This window comes from Convolutriloba macropyga, chromosome 7 (genome assembly GCF_964194025.1).
Source record: "Convolutriloba macropyga chromosome 7, txConMacr16.3, whole genome shotgun sequence".
In the NCBI taxonomy this organism is placed as follows: domain Eukaryota; kingdom Metazoa; phylum Xenacoelomorpha; order Acoela; family Convolutidae; genus Convolutriloba; species Convolutriloba macropyga.
In genome coordinates this window covers 44,174,035-44,193,792 of record NC_134474.1, presented here as the reverse complement: position 1 = coordinate 44,193,792, position 19,758 = coordinate 44,174,035, and the positions used below count along the sequence as shown (strand labels likewise).

Below are 19,758 nucleotides of genomic sequence, written 5' to 3'. Positions count from 1 at the left end.
GTAAATGGAAACTTGTTACACCTTGATAATAGATGCACGATTTTGACATCTCTTGGAAAAAATTTAAAAAATTTTGCCAAGAACTTGAAAAGCCAAGACTTTTTCGTATAGTTTGATATTGGGGAGACCATGGCAAGATAAACCAAGAAAACAAATTTTTATAAAGCTTCGAACAAATTAACAACCTCATATTTAGAATGCATTAAGCTCTATAAAAGACCTTAATTTTAAAATAAGGTTGAAATTGGTTACAATTTTTTTAATTATTAGTGCAATTTTAGTAATTTAAAAGTTGGTACGGAATAAAGCCAGTACTTGTTCCGACCCCACTTGTGGGGAGGAACTATATACTCAAATGGGTTTTTTTGTTCATTTTTGTCGATCGATATATTCATCGTAGAGAAATGTGAATGGTGTCATTAAAAGGCTGGTCCAGCGTAGAAATGAAAAAGAAAACGATTTTTTTTATTTTCGTTTATTTCGAGGAGCTATCGAGGATTGAAGTTTTTTTATGTGAACACGGGATATTTGTTCACACGTGTTTCAAAATTAAATTTCACGCCAAAAAAACGAACCAATTTTGAGTTCCTAATAGACTAAAGGCGATAAAAATCTAGTTCTGGTCTCAAAAAAAAATTTGAATTCTATTTAAGAGCTCTTTTTTTTATAAAACTTTTCCACTTCTCTTGATTTTTAAGTCACCTACAGACTGTACTTTTCATATTGAGGTTCCGTTAATGACAAACCTCCTTTACACTCAAATGAAGCCCAATGAACAAAAAAATTGTTTTCAAGGAACTGCTCATATTTTTTTTGGCTTCGACTCTGAGTTTTAGTAATTTTAAATGAAATTTTGAATTTCTTTATGAGGTTTTGCTAATTTTTTGGACTCCTATGGCATGGAGTCACTAACAAACACTACAATGAATTCTGTAATGAGCATTAAGGGAACATATCTAGTGCTTTGAGTGGACAGCTAATGCCTGTTAAGACTTTAGAAAAAAATTTTCGGAATATGTTTTTGAACATTAAACAATCATAAACTTATTACCGTGAATTGTAATTCAGTCTCAGTGATGACAGCACCCTCTTCCTTCCTACTGCTACCAAATTTAATCTGGTTAGCTGTTTTATCTTTTAACTATTGGTTGTATGACTTCAATGACAAAAGCTTTCAAAAAGGTTTTGAAAAATTTTTTGGATATTTTCATATTGTTGGTTACTTTTTAAAATCTTATCACATTATCCAAATATTGATAGCTTCCTTTGGTTTAGATGAAATGTTCAGTGGATCACATAAAATTGTCAGAGAAAAGCTTACGGTTTAAATGGCTTGGACACTTTATTCTCGCACTTTTCTACTGAGTTTTTGTTGTTGTTTTCATAGTCATAAAACTTATTGTGATGCCTTATTGATTAGTTATGCATTTTAAACATCCATGTAACCCTGTACTCCAATCAGGTTGTATTTGAACGTATTCATTGACTTTCATTGAAAGCTATTGAATTAAATGGCTGTTAAGAATTTAAAGATTAATTTCAAAAAAATTTTTTTGAACATTTACAAATCTTAAAATTTTTTGTGAACTGTTAGTCAATCTCAGTATTGAGAGGACCCACTTGCTTTCTACTGCAACTAACAATAATCTGGTTAGCGGTTTTATCTTCTAACTATTGGTTATATGACTTCAATGACTCAAGATTTCAAATTCTTTTTTAAAAAATTGGGTATTTTCGTATTAGTGGGTACTTTTGAACTTTTATCTCATTATCCAAATATTATACACAATATCCCAATAGTATCTTAATCACATTGGCTTAGAAAAGACGTTCAGTGGATCACAGATAAAGTTTTCAGAGTAATATTGGCTTCTCACACTTTCTTCTCGCACTTTTCTACTGAATTCTAGTTTTAGCCTGTTTTTGTTGTTGTTTTCATAGTCATAAAATTTACCGTGATGTCTTATTGTTTATCTATGCATGAAAAACATCCCTGTACTCCCATTTGGTTATATATTAGCGTAGTTGTTGACCTCCGTTGAAAGCTTTTGAGTTTAATAGATGTTAAGAGTTAAAAATAATTTTTTAAAGTTTTTTTCAACATTGGCCAATGCTATACTTTTTTCGTGTAAGAGAAGAGCTTATGAATTAAATTGCTTCAACACTTTCTTCTGGCATTTTTCTACTGACTTTTTGGTTTTCGCTTGTCGTTGTTGTCGTTTTCATAGTCTGTAACTTGTTGTTAGGTCTTATTGATGAAATATGAGTGGCAAACAAATTTATCGTCCCATCGAGGAATAATTTAGCATTTTTACTGGCTTCCGTTGATTGCTAATGAATTAAATGGCGTTGGTAATATGAGTTTTCTCAAAAATTTCGTGGATCTCTTGTATTTGTTCTTATTTGTTGATTTTTTGAAGTTATGTTGACAAAAAAGAGGAATCCCACTGCTGTTTAAAAATTAATTGAATATAGAAAAATTTTTAGTGAAAGGATCATTTTTGAATGACTTCGAAACTTTTCTTGCTCAAATTTTTTCTTGAATTTGCTGTTTTTGCCTATTTTTTTGTTCTTTAGGTAGCCGTAAATTGCTAACAGGTCTTATAAGCTTGTAATTAAGGTTTGAATAAATTATTTTACACTAAGCAGTCAGTTTATAGCGAATAGTCTTAAAAACTATGATACACCTTTTCAAATATTTTTCAGATTTTGCAGTTTTTGTTGTTCTTTTTGTCAATTGGTAACTTATTTTCATCAATGAGAGGTCCCATCCAATTTCTTGTGTTTCAAAAAATAACATATATACTGTTATTATTTGTCAGTGTTGCGTTTTGGACAAAATGCGTTTTTATTTACGTTTTTCGAGAGGCCAATTTTTGTGTTTCATTTTCTCTTCAGCACAATCGCGTAATATCAGATCCCAATGGTTTTCAAATGTGGCGCAAGTAAACTTATTTAACCTCCCAGTATAGGTCCTTCAGCTAAATTAGTAGAAATAACAATTGAATTAAAAATACATAATATTCAGATAACAGCTAATGATTTTAATGGTAGCAAAAGTTTGTGTTTTCGCAAATCATTTATAGGTTTTTGAGCTTTTCTTTAGTTCGCTTCCCTTGTCTAGTCTAACCAAAGAGAGGTCATTTTGGTTTTGTAATAACTTTTTAGTAAATTACCAGGAATTATTTAGTTAAAAACTGATGATTTTTAAGACTTTTGAATTTTCTTGGTTTAAAAATATTTTTGAATTTCGCCTCATTGTTCGTTCTTTTTGTCGACTTGTTACTTAGTCTCGTTAAGAAAACTTTCCATCTGCTGTATAGTTTGGAAGAAGTAAATTTGTGTCGTTAAGGTTTTATCCGACTGCATTTTGACGTTGTTACTAGGTGCTTTTAAGTTTAGATATTCAGTTTGTGCCGTGAATTTTTTTTCTAATTTTGTTATTTGTTTTTTTTCTCTCGTACTCTCTTTAATATCAGATCTCGTTGGCGCTGTAATGAGGCATGGCATTATGTAATTCAATTAGTACATAGGTTGTGTAACGATTGTTTTAATCTCAAGCATCTATTTTTGTTATTTCTTCATTTGGCTAACAATTAAGTCAAAAATGTAGATGAGCTCGGGTCGGAACATCATGTGCGAACGCACATTAACGAGCCTCTTGTCGTTTAAGTTTTACTAAGCAGTGATTAACTTCCCCTTTTCTTGTGTTTCCGAGGATCCAAGCATCGCAACAACCGATTTCTTAAATAGTTGTCTGTCAAGTGAATGCACAACAGCAACGCCAATATGACGATAGCTGCGCTTGACAGCTGACAACAAGAAAATTATTATTTCAAAATTCTGTTAACAAGTCTGATTACACATTTCCTACATCCTGAGAAAGTCTATTCACCTGGTTGAAAGTAGTGAGAGTAACTTATTCCATAATTTAGAAATCATAGATAACCGATTGTGTACGCCCGGTCCATTGGAAAGAGTGAATCCTTTTGAATCGTTCTTCTTTCAGATGTTTCGATATTTGATAAAATAGGCCGCGTCTTTTGTAGTTTGATTGAAAATAAACTGATTTAATTGTCATTATTAACCGCGATTTTAATAACCAAGCATTCATCAATTTAAAACTTCATTAAAATGAATATTTTTAGAATTATCCGGGTTTTGGAAATTCCAAATGTTTCAGGCCGTGCCCCGGACGCAGACTCTGGAATCGAAGACGAGGACCCGAATTCCCCTCCCTCAAACTCCCCCCACTCAAACACACCCTCTTCAACCACCCACCTCAAACCCAACGGAAACGGCCACGTGACTCTATCCAGTCATCGGTCACTTTCACCCTCAACCTCTTACAACGAACTCTTGGACGCTCGCACACCTGCATGTTTGGAGTCCTACTCGATGGAGGGAGTTGACCAGCACAACCTGTTGAGACGAATGCACGGTACCCCTCCGATTGCCCACAGCAGAGAACTTCAAAAGATAGCCCAGAACTATGCTGATTATTTAGCAGAAGCTAGGTTAGCAGAAAGAGAAAATATGGCTTTGTCTCCTTTTCCCCCGTGAACGAAAACTTTGCTTTCATGTTAAGCTTTCGGTACACCAAATAACATAGGTATACCAATATTTGCGGACTGATAATAGATGCAGCATTTTCTTCAGTGAAACCATCACTTGATCTTAGATCTCGCAGTCCTAGTCAATCAGGCATGATACATCAATACAGGATGTTTTTGAGCATTTCTCTTTTTGAATAAGATAAATTTCTCTATCAGAGTGTATGGTTCAGTAAGCTTGTACCCATTTTGAGCAATCTGGCGATATTTGGCGAATTTGCTAATTTGCAGCCCAAATTCATTAATCAGTTGATATGGAGCGAATCGTGTTGCATCGGGTTAACTGAGCTGTACATTTCAGAATCGGAGAAGAAATCCAGAAGTCGTCAAATTTTCAGATTTACGGAGAGAACATCTTGTACATTCCTTACGTCTGTTTCATGTCAGGTAGGTCCATTTTTCCTCATCTAGTCGCGTGTGACTTCTTTATTGAAATAACAGGGGTCGAGGTTTGGCGGTGAATTTTTGTAAGAGATGCGGTGAATTATTTTTTTGACCGCATTCACCGCTTTCACCGCATTTCTTACATTAATTTACCACAAAAGTCGATGCGGTGAGTTTTTGTAAGTAATGCGGTGAATTTCGCGGTGAACTTTGCGGTGAAATGCGGTGAAATGAGGTGAAATATTGTTTTTCACCCAATTCATTGCAATCACCGCATTTCTCACAAAAATTCACCCAAAAACTTTGACCCGGGTAGAGGCTTCTTGGTTTCAAATTTTCATGAGCATATTTGGCTCATTTTCAATTAAGTCCAATTTGCACCCAGCGTTATCACCAAATGCAACTGTTTCTGCATTTTGTTCAAAAAGTAAACGTTAAATTATAACTCACAGCTTTTTGTTAAGTTATATTACTCATTCATCAGCAAATATAAAATAAGCATTCGATGAAATGGATGAAAAGAAAAAAAAACTGAGAACAAATTTTCATCAAACATAAACTTTCAAATGCTCTCCAACCAAGCTTGCTATTATTTTTAGTCCTGTTACTCTTTTTACTGAAATTTTTGGTACTACAAATTTTTCGCCTATGATTGTTTGTCTGTCCACTTTTCCTGAGACTTATTTCACGATTGAGTTCTGGATTTTTGCGCGTTAAGTTGCTCTCATTTAGAACTCTAAGCAGAAAAATTTTAGTAGGAAGTTTTGCACAGATTAGCCCAATGAAAGCATTTGAAATCTGATCCCTATGCCCAACGGTCATCTGAGAGCAACTCATCCGACATCATTCATTTAGATCTGAAATGTGTGTTCTTTTCTTTCGACCTTCTTTAAAATGTGAAGCAGTGTTTCTAAAAAACAGCCCTGTTAGTTCGAAAGTTGTTATCATTGAGGTTCCCTCATATAGCTCAATGTATTAGATCAAAAAATTGTACGAAATTTATAGGATTGCCACTTTCCCATAAAGTAAGGTTCTGTGTTTACAACATTATCATGAAGGTGAGTTCTATCGTAACAAATTAATCATGTTAGGAAAGTTCTACGATTACAACTCTATCGTGATAGGAAAGTTCTATGACTTCGAATTCTTCAAAAGATAAAAAATTATAGGATAACACATTTTTCATAAATGAAAGGTCTAGGATTACAAAATTGTCATGTTCAATAACTACAGAGTGCTAAAAACGCATTAGACATAGAAAAAAATAGTAAAGGTGATCTAGCTTATTAGTAGATCTATAAAACATCCCAGACTACCAAAAAACTTGTCTACTCATGCTGCAAATGCTTTTGCAGATTAAGGAACAAATGAAGACTTGGATAGCTAGAGTGAAAAAGGGTCCCGGATAGTCCAGAACCCCCCCCCCCCCCCCAAAAAAAAACAAAGGAAATAAATAGCATAGTAAACATTTTGAGTGAAAAACATCGCACATGAAGAGAATGGCATAGGAGAGACGAGTAAAAAAAATCTTCTGGAAGTTTTCAAAGCAAACAAAAAATGTTGTTAGTCATATGCAATATGAAAGTTCAGATTGAACTGCTACCAAAAATACATAAGCAAATAATCGCTTTCTTAAAGATCTTAAAATGTTTACAAAATTGTTGGAAAGCGATTCAATGACGGTTATAGTGATTAAATTTGTCTAATTTTCAAAATGGGCATCAAACTCTCAACTATCAAGTAGTTTGATGGTTACTAGACAAAAAATTGATATCGATGCAGCCAAAGATTGCTGAAAGTTTTTTCTTTACATATGATTTCAAGGACAATAACAAAAAAAATTTTTTTCTCTATTCAATTAAATAAAGTTTTCATCACAAAATTCGCTCAATTACATGAGTCAAATAATAGCAATCAATAAAAACAAAGTTTTGTCATGAAACAAAAGGTGGGTTCATTGTATTGTATAGATACAAAAAATGTCAACGAGTTAATGGATTTCACTCGAATCCGATGACGCAATTGTGAATGTTAATACACACAATTTTTAGTTAACACTGTCTTCTAAAAGTCTGAAAGCAGTCAAAAGCGTCAATGAGCTTCTTCGTTATCGAATATGGCTCCTTTAAGATACAAAGGTGCGTATTACAACAAATTTGGCAGTTAACGGGCACATAAAATTTTTTCACTTTCTGAATTTTTTGAGTACAAATTTTCCTTTAGAAAGGCAAAAAATGCTGCCTTAGTCTCAGTTTTCAGATGACTGTGGAATAAGAAGTATCCAAAATATCTCGGATTTGTTCTCTGAACAAATTTTATTGTTTGAAGTCCTACGACTACGACTTGTCCATAAAAACGATATGACTTAAGTGTAATATTTTCAGAAGTTTTTCCTACTAATTTTTAAAACAAATTATTTGCGCCCTGTTTCAGCTCTTTTCCGGATTTCGTTGAATAATTCTTTAAATTAAACTTTTGTTTTATGAATGTTCTAGGGTTACAATAGCCGGCAAATTAAGAAAATACCTTTTTGAAATATGAATTCAACCCGTGAGTTTTATCACATAGAAATCAGATATCGAAATGTTAACCAAAGCCTTTTTGCGGGTTATGTGAGCAACATAACTTTTCAAAACTAATGTTATCCGAAATCAAATTCGATAATTTAATTTTTGTTTTTGACTTAGTAAGAAAATAAAAGTTGGAATTTACAGCAATGCACCTTCAAAAAAAGTTTCAACCATCTGAAATCGAAAAGTATTGGACAAAAAACACAGTTGCCTTGATTAAGTGTGACTTCACTATCACGGCTGCTGCTTGGATTTTCCTAAACGTTAGAAAACAATTCTTAACCACACACACACACACACACACACACACACACACACACACACACACACACACACACACACACACACACACACACACACACACACAGTCACACACATAAAAAAGATGAATAAAAATATGTGGGTGTAGCTGTTTGTGTGTTTGTGTTTTGTTTGTGTGTGTGTGTGTGTGTGTGGGGGGGGGGGCTGTATAGGTATATATTGAAATAAAAATTAAAAACAATTTTGTTGATTTTAATGAGCTTTTTGTGATGAGACAAGACAAACTGCTCTGGTGGGTTCCATTACGGTTCCACTCTATTGGTGTTCCATTACCTTTTTTCCTGTAAACCTTTATCAGCAGTTTTTCTCGTTGAGACCAAAATATTGAATCTGTCAGATCATAATAGACTTCAGCGGGAGAAGTTGATTACATTTTATTTTTTTGTTTTTTAAGCAAAACTGTAGACGACATTGGTGGGGTCACTTTGTGCGTGTGAATATTACCAAACTTTACTGTACATCGCAAGTTATCAACAGCAGAATTTCTACTAAGATTAGAGTTTTTCTGCTGTAAGAGCTTTTTATTCCGACCCCACTTTATTTCTAAAGGTTTTCTTGATCAGTCAATTTCGAGCGATCGAAGTATTCATCGTAGACAGTTGTGAGCGGTACCATTAGAAAGACCGCAAGGATAGAAACTATATCAAAAAGATTTTTTGAATCTGATTTCTGTTTCAAAGAAATAAAGAGATTTACAATTTTGCAACAAATCGACTGATTTCTGTTTTGGTTCTCATTTTCCTTAATTTTTGCCCGTTTTCGTAAACTTTCTTAAAAATGGTAAAATTTTCAACGGCAGTACTCTTGATTGAACGATAGAATGGGGTCGCTCAATTGTTTGATTCAATTTTTGGCTAAAAATAGGCTACCATTTTCGAGATTCAGTTTTTTTCAGCAAAACTGTCACCAACAATGCTTTTTATGCTTTATTCAAATTTGCAGATAGTACAGAACTAAAAGCTTCTTACACAATAAAGCATAATTTTAACATGATGAAAACATTTTATTGGTCGAGCAGCTTTAGCAACGTTAGTTTTAGTCTTCTCGTGGCTTTTAGCTGTAGAAAGTTTTCCAGCTTGTATTAAGGTGACGTCCTAAATTGCTTTTCACTGGTCTGTTTATATTTATAAAAAGGGATCAGCATGGTTTTGGATACACGCTCAATTAATGAGAGGTCTTATTTACGTGCAAGCGAAGAAAAATGAACATATTTTGTTTACAGAGAGGACTGGATTTTATGGATTCGACAAAAATTTACCTGAACTTTAAGTGAACTTTACATCTAATTAAATTAATGACTGTGATGATAATTGCTTTTTCTTAGATATAAACGTAAGTTTGAACTTTGCTCCATTTTTGTTCTTACTTGTGTCAACTTGTAAACTAGTCTTATTAAAAATTGTAAAATAATCTTAAATCCCATCGATTTTTAGTGAACTGAACATGATCTTTTCTTTTTATGCGTTGTCTGATTATTTTAAACCGTCGACGTTATGCGTTTTCAAAAAAATGTTTTGAGTTGTTTATAGTGGTCAATATTTGTTGTTCACATTGTTGCTCCTTTCAAAACGTTCCGTCAACAAGAGGACCCCTTGAGATCCAACTGAAGAATTTTAAACTTAGTGTCGCTAATGAAAGGCCAAATTTGCTTTCTGGTTATGACTTTGCAAATTTTTGTCTTCAAAAACGTCAATGGATTTTTGAGCTTTGCCTTTTTTATCCTATTTCCGCGAAATTGTAGCTTATGTCGCTTAGTCTCAGTAAAAAACAGGTCACATCCTCTTTCTAGGTGATTAAATTTTATTGTTGGTAAAGTTTTGTTGTCAAATTGTTTTATGGCTCTGATACTACAAGTTTTCAAAGAAACTTCTTGAGTTTTGGATTTTTGACCCCTTTTTGATGTTATTTTTTGTTATTAACGACTAGTCCTATTGGCGTCTAAAGAAGACTTAATTGAACATATTCATTGGTTTTAGTGGATATCTGATGTTTTCAACGGATTCCACGTCGTTTTCTGACTAAATTTAATTGAATTACTCATTTCTCCTTGTTTTTGTCGTTGCTTTTGGAGTCATTGGAAATGTTTTCGATAAAGACAAGATTCAATGACTTCATTTGGAGTTACGAATGATCCTATATAATGATTTTATTTGATAGCTAATCTTTTTAATCACTTGTTGACTTCTACCCTGTTCCCACTCAGGACAAGACCCATATCTTCTCCAGTGAACTACATTTTTTGTTGTATACATTTTTTTGGTATAGATTTTATCTGATGCTATTTTGTTATTAAGTTTTTTTTTAATAAAGTAGGCATCTTTTCTCATAGTCTCATTAAGGGCCAGTGTCATCGGCTCTCTAATGCGGCATTATGCTTTTAATTTAGTGAGTTGAGTTGAAAACATTTTTTTTTGCTCATGCCCCAATTATTTTTGATCAAAAGGTGAAATCATTCTTTTCTTCATTTAGTACACGATTAAGTAAATTTGAATGAGTGGGGTGAGAAGATTATGCGTGAACGCACATTACCGAGCCTTCCTGAATACTCAATACATTTGACCTATAATTGATGGGTAGGTTGGAATTTTACCTAACTCGCGTCACAGAAGGATTTCATCCATTTTACTACTTTTTTGTTTATCATATGGTAACTTAAAATGAATTTACTAACTCTCATATACAAATACTAACTATATCCTCTGTTGTGCTGTACGGTAATGTTCTAGCAGTTTCATTAGAGGCCTATAACTATGAGCGCTAATAGCTATATTTGAAACTTTTTCATTTTTAAGCTGAAACGTGTAATTTTGGCTGACTAAATTTATTGGATTGGACTTCGTTGTTTGTCCGTGAATTACTGTGTACTTTGGTATTGATTTTCATGCTGTTTCAGCTAAGCAAGCAGTTCAGCTCTGGTACAGACAAATCAGAAACATTGATCTCGCAGAAGTCAGCGAAGAACGATTCAACTCAATATGTAAGGAAGATACTAATAATAGCTTATTTGCAAAAAAAACCTTCAGTTTTTGAAGAAAAACAAAGAAAAACTTGTCGGTAATTTAAAAAACGGCTTCACACTTAGTTGAAATTAACTACTACTATGGTAACGTAAATCAAAGCTTGTGGTTTTGAAAGAGCAAGGCAGTTATTTTAATTCGAGACATTTCGAGAAAACTTAGATTAAATGCACAAAATTTATTTGAGCTAAGCAGACGTTGGTTTTTACGAGACGTGCCATCAATTTAGAAAAACACTTACGGTTCCAGTATTAAGTAGCCACCAATGTCACAAGAGAACGTTTTGGCAAGAAAATCCAAAGGTACTAGCAAATTACAATCAATTACTTCTTTTGTGAAACTTTTGTTATTGATACTTATTGAAACTATTATCAAGAACCCTAATCCAGTCTACTTCTGATCACATATTAAACCATACGTTAAACAGGAGATATAAATAAGTAAAACATTAGAGCTGTTGATACACACATTAGTTGGTGAAATAACCCAGCTTGTGGTATATAACGCTAGCAAAGTTTCTACTCTAGTGCAACGGTAGCACGCATGGACGCAGTTCTGGAGATATTAGGTTCGAGTCCTCTAAGCTTTAAATATTTAGCAGTATATGGCGTTATATGATACCACAGTTGGGTCGTTACAAATAGTAGAGCTTGGATAAGAGACACTGACCTTGTGTTGGGTGTAGCCTTAGTTAAGTTGGCGTTTGAGTTGTGTGGAACCAAAATCGTTTGAGAAGGGAATTCTGTAACACCCCAGCTTGTTGTATATGAAGCAAATCAAGTTTTTTATCCGGGGGAGCTTTGGTGTAACCGTAGCATGCCTGGCCGAGGATCTGGAGGTAGTAGGTTCGAGTCCTCTAAGCTTTGAATGGGGTAGTGTGTTCTTTATAACCGAGACCTAATGTAGGTTTGAAAAATTGACGCAATTTAGGAATAAAGTAATTGCTGAATAGCCTCATATACTATAATAAGAAATATGCCTGAGTCAAGCGCTAATCGCTTGACTAAGGGAATAAGTTAAAACAAGATTAAATCACCAACATATTTGAACAAAGTATATTTATATGCAGTCTAAAATTGTCTTTTAAGTTTTGTTTTTTTTCTTACTGACCCAATGATCTTGCTGAATTATTGCTCTGTTGATTGTCTCCATTTGTAGTTGATCCAAGATCCACCAAATCGTCAGAGTTGATAAAGCAAACAAAGTATATAAGCAAATTTTGAATAGGAAATGTAGTTTGAATTTAGTAACAAAAATCAGCATGGAAGCGAGACTCAGGTGGTTGATTACACCGTAAAACAAATTATATTACCTTTTTCAATGAAGTACCAATTTCATACCCCTCATTTAATAAAAACACAAATGTGCAATTTATTCAAAAGTAATTTACTTGAAATATGGTTATGTGATTCTGATTGAAATTTGTATGCACGAACAAAATAGGAAAGGATGCTGAGGAGAGCGCCGGTAATTCCAAATTCATCCTCCATGCGGTACGTATTACCAAAAGAAAAGAAGCAGAGTTCTGACGTCGATGCTTTTGATTGGCTAAACTTAAGGCATATGGAAAAGTAGGATAAAAGTGGGACTCTGAAAAATTCAAAATCAGTTGTTTCGGACTTTATGGAGCTTCAACAACGGACTTGGCCCTCTCTCCAGCTACCCTCTCCAGAGGACTTCAATTCAAGCTTCTAGCTGCAACACTCCTCTGCTTCCTAGTCCAGTAGCCAACAGCAGAAGTGAGGTTGCTCCCGTGCAGAGAAGCACAGGAACCCGGGAGAAGATCAGAAGAGCGCGAGGCTCAGCAGAAGGAGGCTCTGGCTCCCGAGAACGTGTTTCAGCACGCAATAGGCAATCTCACACCTAACCAATCACTATCAAATAAACTTAATAAATTTTTGGAGATAACATTTCTAATTATGTTTGCAACAATTAATTTAATATTTTTGACACCAAAAAAGAAATTATGTTTACAGGACTCGAAATTACCATCTCCAGAACCGCGGCCTAGCATGCTACCGTTGCACCCAAGCTCTGCTGCAGTGGCAACTTTGTTAGCTTGATATACCACAGGCTCGGTTTTTAGTTGAATAAAAACCATATAACTCAAAGATCATCATCGATCGCTTGCTGGGTTTGATATTTAATAATACTCGATAAAATGCTTCCTACAAAATGTAGTGTCTAAGCTTTCAAGCAGATGAACATAACCTATACTTCATTGTTTCATTATACATTGCTTTTTGAAGTTTTCAAGCAGATGCACGTAATCTATACTTCATTGTTTTAGCGAGTTTCTGTCAGATTGTGTGGCGGAACACAGAAGCACTTGGAATTGGAGTGAGTTTTGGAAGAAGAGGCGGGTGTTACATTGTGGCCAATTACTATCCCAAAATGGAACTGACCCTCAAAAATTTCTTCCTCAATGTGCCCCCTCCCAACACCCCAATGAGTGTGCGTGAGGAACAGTACGAACTGTGGAGCTCATTGCGAATCACATACCAGAATGAGGTGAGATTACAATTACCCAAGTAGATGTTAGTGACTCTGATGAAGTCACTGAAAAATGTTGCCTTTATCGATAACCGCGTAGTAGGCATCGAGATGCTAAGGCAAGTGAGGTTTGTTTTGCTAAAAATGTTTCTTTGACCCCCAAAACTGGACTTGCTCATTACATTAGATTTTTCAATAACAAAAAATTTTATTAGGAATTATGGCGTCTGCTTATTAGAATATGACCACATATGAGTAATAATTACAACTCCAATTGTTTTAACCCAACAATCATACCATAAAGCTACTTTCTAACTAAATTTACAAGGATTTTTTGAGGAAAACAGACCTGGGGATTAAAACGACATGGGGGTCATAAAGCGTAATTGAGGCTATTAAAATGCAAGCAGTTAGGGCCGAAAAAAAATGATGCGAAAATATATGGATTCTAATGGTTATAGGAAGATGGTATGAGTAATGCGAATCAAGACACCTTGCATGTGGAGTTAACTACAGTGGGAGCTAACAGACTACAGAAGACATGGGACATGGCAGTGGCTGTGGAGACTGTCAAGAAACGACTCCTCTCCAACCCAAACTCAAATGCATCCAGCAGATCAACATCACCATCCAGACAGTAAACAACAAACAAACAAACAAACAGATGAGCAGGCAAAAAGGCAGACACACAGATCCAATCATAAATGAACAATCAAACATTACTGGGATAAATTTAGCTAGAGATATGGGGAATTGTTTCTTTTTCCCTTTAAAAGCAACACATTATGATCGATAAACTAATTATTCAAACAGAAAAAAGCAAACTGTAGCGCATCAAATAGTTTTTTATATCTGCAAAATTTAAGGCTGTAAAATCAGAACTTTGGTTCATAGAAGCAAAATTTTAATTAAAGGGAAAAATGAAAAGCTATGGATATATAGTAACTTACAATGACGATGATTACAAAATGATTTCTGCTGCTTATGGATCGTGGAAATTTTGATAGCCCATACTTTAGCTCCCAAAGTCCGCAGAGTCCAAACATTAAAATAAAAGATCGGGATTTGTCTTAATTTCAGTTTTCATGGACTTCATGAGAGACTTTAAATTACGGTATAGCTAAAGAGATCCATATGCAAGCACTTGATGTGTATAAGATGATGAAAGATGATTTATTTTATTTTAGGCAGCAATAATTTAGTTTTATTAAGATTTTGTAGTTCATTTGCAGTCACTTAAGTTCTAATTTAATGTTCCTGGCAAAATGTTTCTGACTGTTTTGCGCAATTATAGCTTCATTTTCAAAGCCAGTTTTCATTGTTTTTCCTTCTAGACAGAATAGAAAATAAAATTGAATTAATATTACTATAATAATTTTACATTTTCAACAAAAGATTTGGACAGATTGTTGAAAATACGATTTGATCTGGAGTTTTGCTGGATTTACTCCGAGCTCTGTCCAACAATGAAGACTACAACATCAAGACAATGTTACTGCTAGATATAATACAAGACGGCTCGTTAATGTGCGTTCGCACATGATGTTCCGACCCGAGCTCATCTACATTTTTGACTTAATTGTCAACCAAATGAAGAGATAACAAAAATAATGTTTGACTTTAAAAAACACGTTACAAGACGAAAATACTAATTGAATTACATAATGCCATTTCTCATTACAGCGCTCACGAGATCTACTAATAAAAAGACTACGAGAAAAAACAGCAAACAACAAAATACGCAAAAACAAAATTTTCACGGCAGAAACCCAATATATAATTTCAAAAGCACCTAGTAACAACGTCAAAATGCAATCAGATAAAACCTTAACTCCACAAATTTAGTTTTTGCTAACTATACAGCAGATGTATGTTTTTCATAATGAGATTAGGTAAAAAGTTGACATAGAGAAAAAAAATGAGGTTAAAGTCAAAGATCAATCAACATTTCTTAAACCAAATAATTTCAAAAGTCTAAAAAATCCTTAGCTTTTTAACAAAATAATTCTTGATAAATTTACTAAAAAGTCAATATGAAACTAATGGGACCTGTCTTTGCTGAGACTAAACCATAGGAATAAACTAAATACGCAGAAAATCTCAAAAAAATGAACAATTTACACAAAGACGCAGAAAATCTCAAAAAATTACGAACAATAACATAAATTATTGAAGCCATTAAAATCGTTAGCTGTCATCTGAATTTTATTTAATTTTATTTCAGTTTACATTTATACTCACTCAGCTAAAATTATACTGAAAGAGGAAAGAAGCTCGTTTATTTGGGCCACATTTGAAAATCATTGGGATCTGTTATTACCTGAATAAGCTAAAAGAAGAGAAACAAAGAAACACAAATACACCACTCACAATATTTTTTATGAAAACGCATAATGTCCACCAAACAAAACATCAGTTACGACATAATATTAGAAGACAAGTTGTTTTTTGAAATTCAAGGAATTGGAGTGGACTTCTCAATGACGAGAATAAGTTGACGAAAAGAGCAAATAAAACTGAAAAGTTTGAAAAATCTTTGAAGATGTATAATATCATATTTTTAAGACTATTGGCTTTAAACTGACTGCTTCAGGTAACATCACTCATTACAGGTTTATGGGCAACATTACAGGCAACATTACAGGTTTATGAGACCGATAAGAATTTTACGGCTACCTAAAAATAAAAAAGCAAAAACAGCAAACTCACAAAAATTAAGCGAGAAAAGTTTCGAAGCCATTAGAGAATGAACTTTTCATTATAAACTCTTCTATTTTCAATTAATTTTTTAACAGCAAGGTGATTGTTTCTATTGTTACAAAATGACTTGAAAAACAACAAATATAAACAAAGATATTAAAACCACGAAGTTTATGAGAAAAGCCCTAGTATCAAAGACATTAAAATCAATGAAATAGCAATCACAGGTTTCATTCATGTGACATCAATAACTCATCACAATAAGTCGTATGGCAAAGAAAAAAACATCCAAACCACGAAATTTTTGAGAAAACCCATACTATCAAAGTCATAAAATTCTACAGCTTTCAACGGAAGGCATTTAATACGCTAAATTATGCCTAAACGATGTGACGACTAGGATTTTTGTCAATTTATCAATAAGACATTACAACAAGTCATTGACTATGAAAACAACAACAAAAACAGGCAAAATCCAAAAATTCGGTAGAAACTTTTTCAACGATCCATTGAACGTCTTCAGTAAGCCAATGGGAGCTATCAATATTAGGATAAAGTAATACGATTTCAAAAGGAACCAAAATTACTTAAAAAAATCCAAAAATTATAAAATTTATGAAAACTCGTGAACCTAAGACAAAAAAACCAATAGTTAGAAGACAAAACCGCTAACTAGATAATTTGTTGTTGATGCAGAAAAAAAGCGGTTCTGTCATTACCGAGACTGACTTACAATCCACGAAAATAAGCTTAAGATTGATTTATTTTCAAAAAAAATTCAATAAAAATATTTTCAAAGTCTTAACAGCCATTAATCTCAAAAGCTTTCATAGGAATTCAATGATTACGCTCAGCTATGCCACGATGGGAATACAAAGATGTTTATCATGCCTATGTTATCAATAAGACATCACAATATGTCTTATGACTATGAAAAAAAACAACAAATACAGGCAAAGACCAAAATTTCTTTAGAAAAAAGGGAGAAGAAAGTGTTGAAGCCATTTAAACCATATTTTTTTTCAGAAAGTTTTATCTATGATCCTTTGGACATCTTCACTAAAGGAAGATGTAGCCATCAATATTAAGATGACGTGATAAGATTTCAAAATGAAACAACAAAACGAAATGTCCAAAAAATTTTTAAAAAAATTTGAAATCTTGTGGCATTGAAGACGTATAACCAATAGTTATTTGATAAAGCCGCCAAGGAGATTAACGTATGTTGCACTGGTATGAAGCAGTTCAATCCTGTTTTACTGAGACGAACTTATAGTTCACAAAAATAAGTTTATGATTTACTAATTTTTAAAAAAAAATTCGAAAATTTGTATCAAAGTCTTAACAGCCATTAGCTGTCCACTCACAGCACTAGATAGGTTCACTTATTGCTCATTAGCAAATCTATTACACCTTTAATCAAAACGTTTACGCCATAGGATTATAAAACTTTAGTAAAACCTCAAAAAATAAATCAAAATTTCATTTGAAATTACGAAATTTGAGATACGAATCCAAAAAAAACATGAGCGATCCCTTTGAAACAAATTTTTTGTTCATTGGGCTTCATTTGATCGTAAAAGAGGTTTATCATTAACGGAACTTCGATATTAAAAGTGTCTAGTAGTCTCTAGGTAACTTGAAAAAACAAAAAAATTGCAAAATTTTCTAAAAAAAAGAGCTCCCAAACCTAATTCGAATTTTTTTATATATATTTAATTTCCCTCTAAGACTAGAACTAGTCTTTATTATCTCCTTTCGTCTATTAAAAACCTAAATTTGATTTACTTTTTGGCGTGAAATCTAGTTTTGAATTAAATTTTTCGTAGAAAAAACGTTAATTCGAACGAAAAATACGGTAAAAGTGAACAAAAGTGAACCAAATATCCAGTGTTCACATGAAACTTTAAACCTCAATAACTCTCGAAAAAAAACGAAATTCAAAAAAATCTTTTTGATTTCGAATTCTACGCTGGACGAGCTTTTTAATGATACCACGCACATTTCTCTACGATGAATATATCGGTCGGCCAAAATTCACTGAACAAAAAAAACCCATTTGAGTATATAGTTCCTCCCCCCCCCACGTGGGGTCGGAACAATAATAACGGTGGAGCTCAGTAAAACTTTGCTTCCTAGTTACCTAAAACAGTGGAAAAATAGCAGAAATAGCTCTACATCTTTAGAAGGAAAGAGAAGACAACAGTCGAATAAAAAGCGCACCAAAACGAATTTCTCATATAAACGTAATCTATAGGCAGCTTCAATACCATCATTTGAACCCTACCAACGCCCCGCCTCTCACCGGCTGTTCGAGAGTACTTCGCCGATAGTTGGTCATTCGTCTGTTTTAACTCATGACATTGTACGACGAAGAATATAGATATCTGAAAAAAAGAGTTGTCATAAAAATGAGATATTAGATATTTTCTAGGGAGTCGCACAGAAATGAAATAATTTCTCGAGACAAGGCGAAATATTGTGAACAGATTTTTCTTTTTTATTCACACATCAGTAACTCACAATCGCCGGGCCAGGTGTTCTGAAGAGACACAGACGATAGATTGATTCAAGATTGGACGTTTTCAAAGGTTCAACAGATGCAATAAAATTTCAACGGACACATTCTGTTATATGTTGACAATAAATTGTTAATTGGATCCATCTCATACCGCACTAATATCACCTTCATAAACATAATTCAATTTTTCCAAACGTAGAAAAGCGTGATTAATTTTCGATTTCCAGCACCGTTCCAGCAAGAAAATTCCGGATATGACAGTATTTAGCTTCATTGCGTCTCATTCTTGTACATCTGCAGATGCACTTTCAATCTTATTTGCCTGAAACGACCCAGTTAACCTTCAGACATTCGCTTCACGCTCTCTAATTCATTTCCATATTTAGAATACGAGAGCTATTGCCAAGATCTTTAAATAGAGATGCAGATATAATTTATGCTAAACACATCTTTACCATATTCGACCTAGAAATGAAAATCTACAGCGCCTTCCCACTAAGTAAAACGAATCTTTAATGCTAATTGTATATTAACGTCGATTGAATGAAGACGTTCAAACATATTTACAAACTAATGTACACTTTACAATTTACAATTGAAGTTTTTTATGAATACAAATTTACTAATTGGCTTGCTGATCAAAAGCAAACTATAATTGCCTGCGCATCTTTGATTTTTTTAAAACGACGCTATTAAGTAAAATTGTTTCACGCTGGTTCTTTAACATGGCGCCAAGAATCATTAAACTATAACGCAATGTATCAATTTTCTATGCTTTCTGTTTCTCAGTAAATTATTTCCATCACGCGTGAAATCTTGACATTTCATTGCAAACAATGCTGAACTTCTTTCGCTTGTAATTAGCTAAATTTTCTAAAAGTCTAAAAGTCTAAAATGCTAAGCTCATAAGCAGTGCCGTTCCTCGTTTGACCCAATGATCCGGGCTCTTTTCGCCTGATTTGAGGTCAACGGAGGTCAACGAAGGAAGGTCGATTCCCAGCACCAGCTCTGTTCGGGAAGTAGTAACAAGGACACGCGTACTTTCCTAAACAACATCGTTTTTGAGAAAATTTCGAGATTGTTATGATCTCTATATAACGCGATCATTTTTGACCTGCTAGGTTTTTCATTAAACATGT

The 19,758-nt window shown here is 33.7% G+C and overlaps 2 protein-coding genes across 6 annotated transcripts in view; one reads left to right on the top strand and one right to left on the bottom strand.

The window, feature by feature from the left end:
- Nucleotides 1-14,399, top strand: part of LOC142342896 (uncharacterized) — an 81,382-nt gene extending 66,983 nt beyond the window's left edge. For both annotated transcript variants that reach the window (XM_075394551.1, XM_075394550.1), the window contains exons 2-6: nt 4,184-4,517; nt 4,915-5,000; nt 10,782-10,865; nt 13,196-13,416; nt 13,860-14,399. In XM_075394551.1, the coding sequence (XP_075250666.1) occupies nt 4,184-4,517; nt 4,915-5,000; nt 10,782-10,865; nt 13,196-13,416; nt 13,860-14,039 (905 nt within the window). In that variant the 3' untranslated portion in view covers nt 14,040-14,399. The remainder of the gene's footprint in view (nt 1-4,183; nt 4,518-4,914; nt 5,001-10,781; nt 10,866-13,195; nt 13,417-13,859) is intronic.
- Nucleotides 1-19,758, bottom strand: part of LOC142342898 (arrestin red cell-like) — a 553,550-nt gene that overhangs the window by 319,515 nt on the left and 214,277 nt on the right. The window lies entirely within an intron of this gene.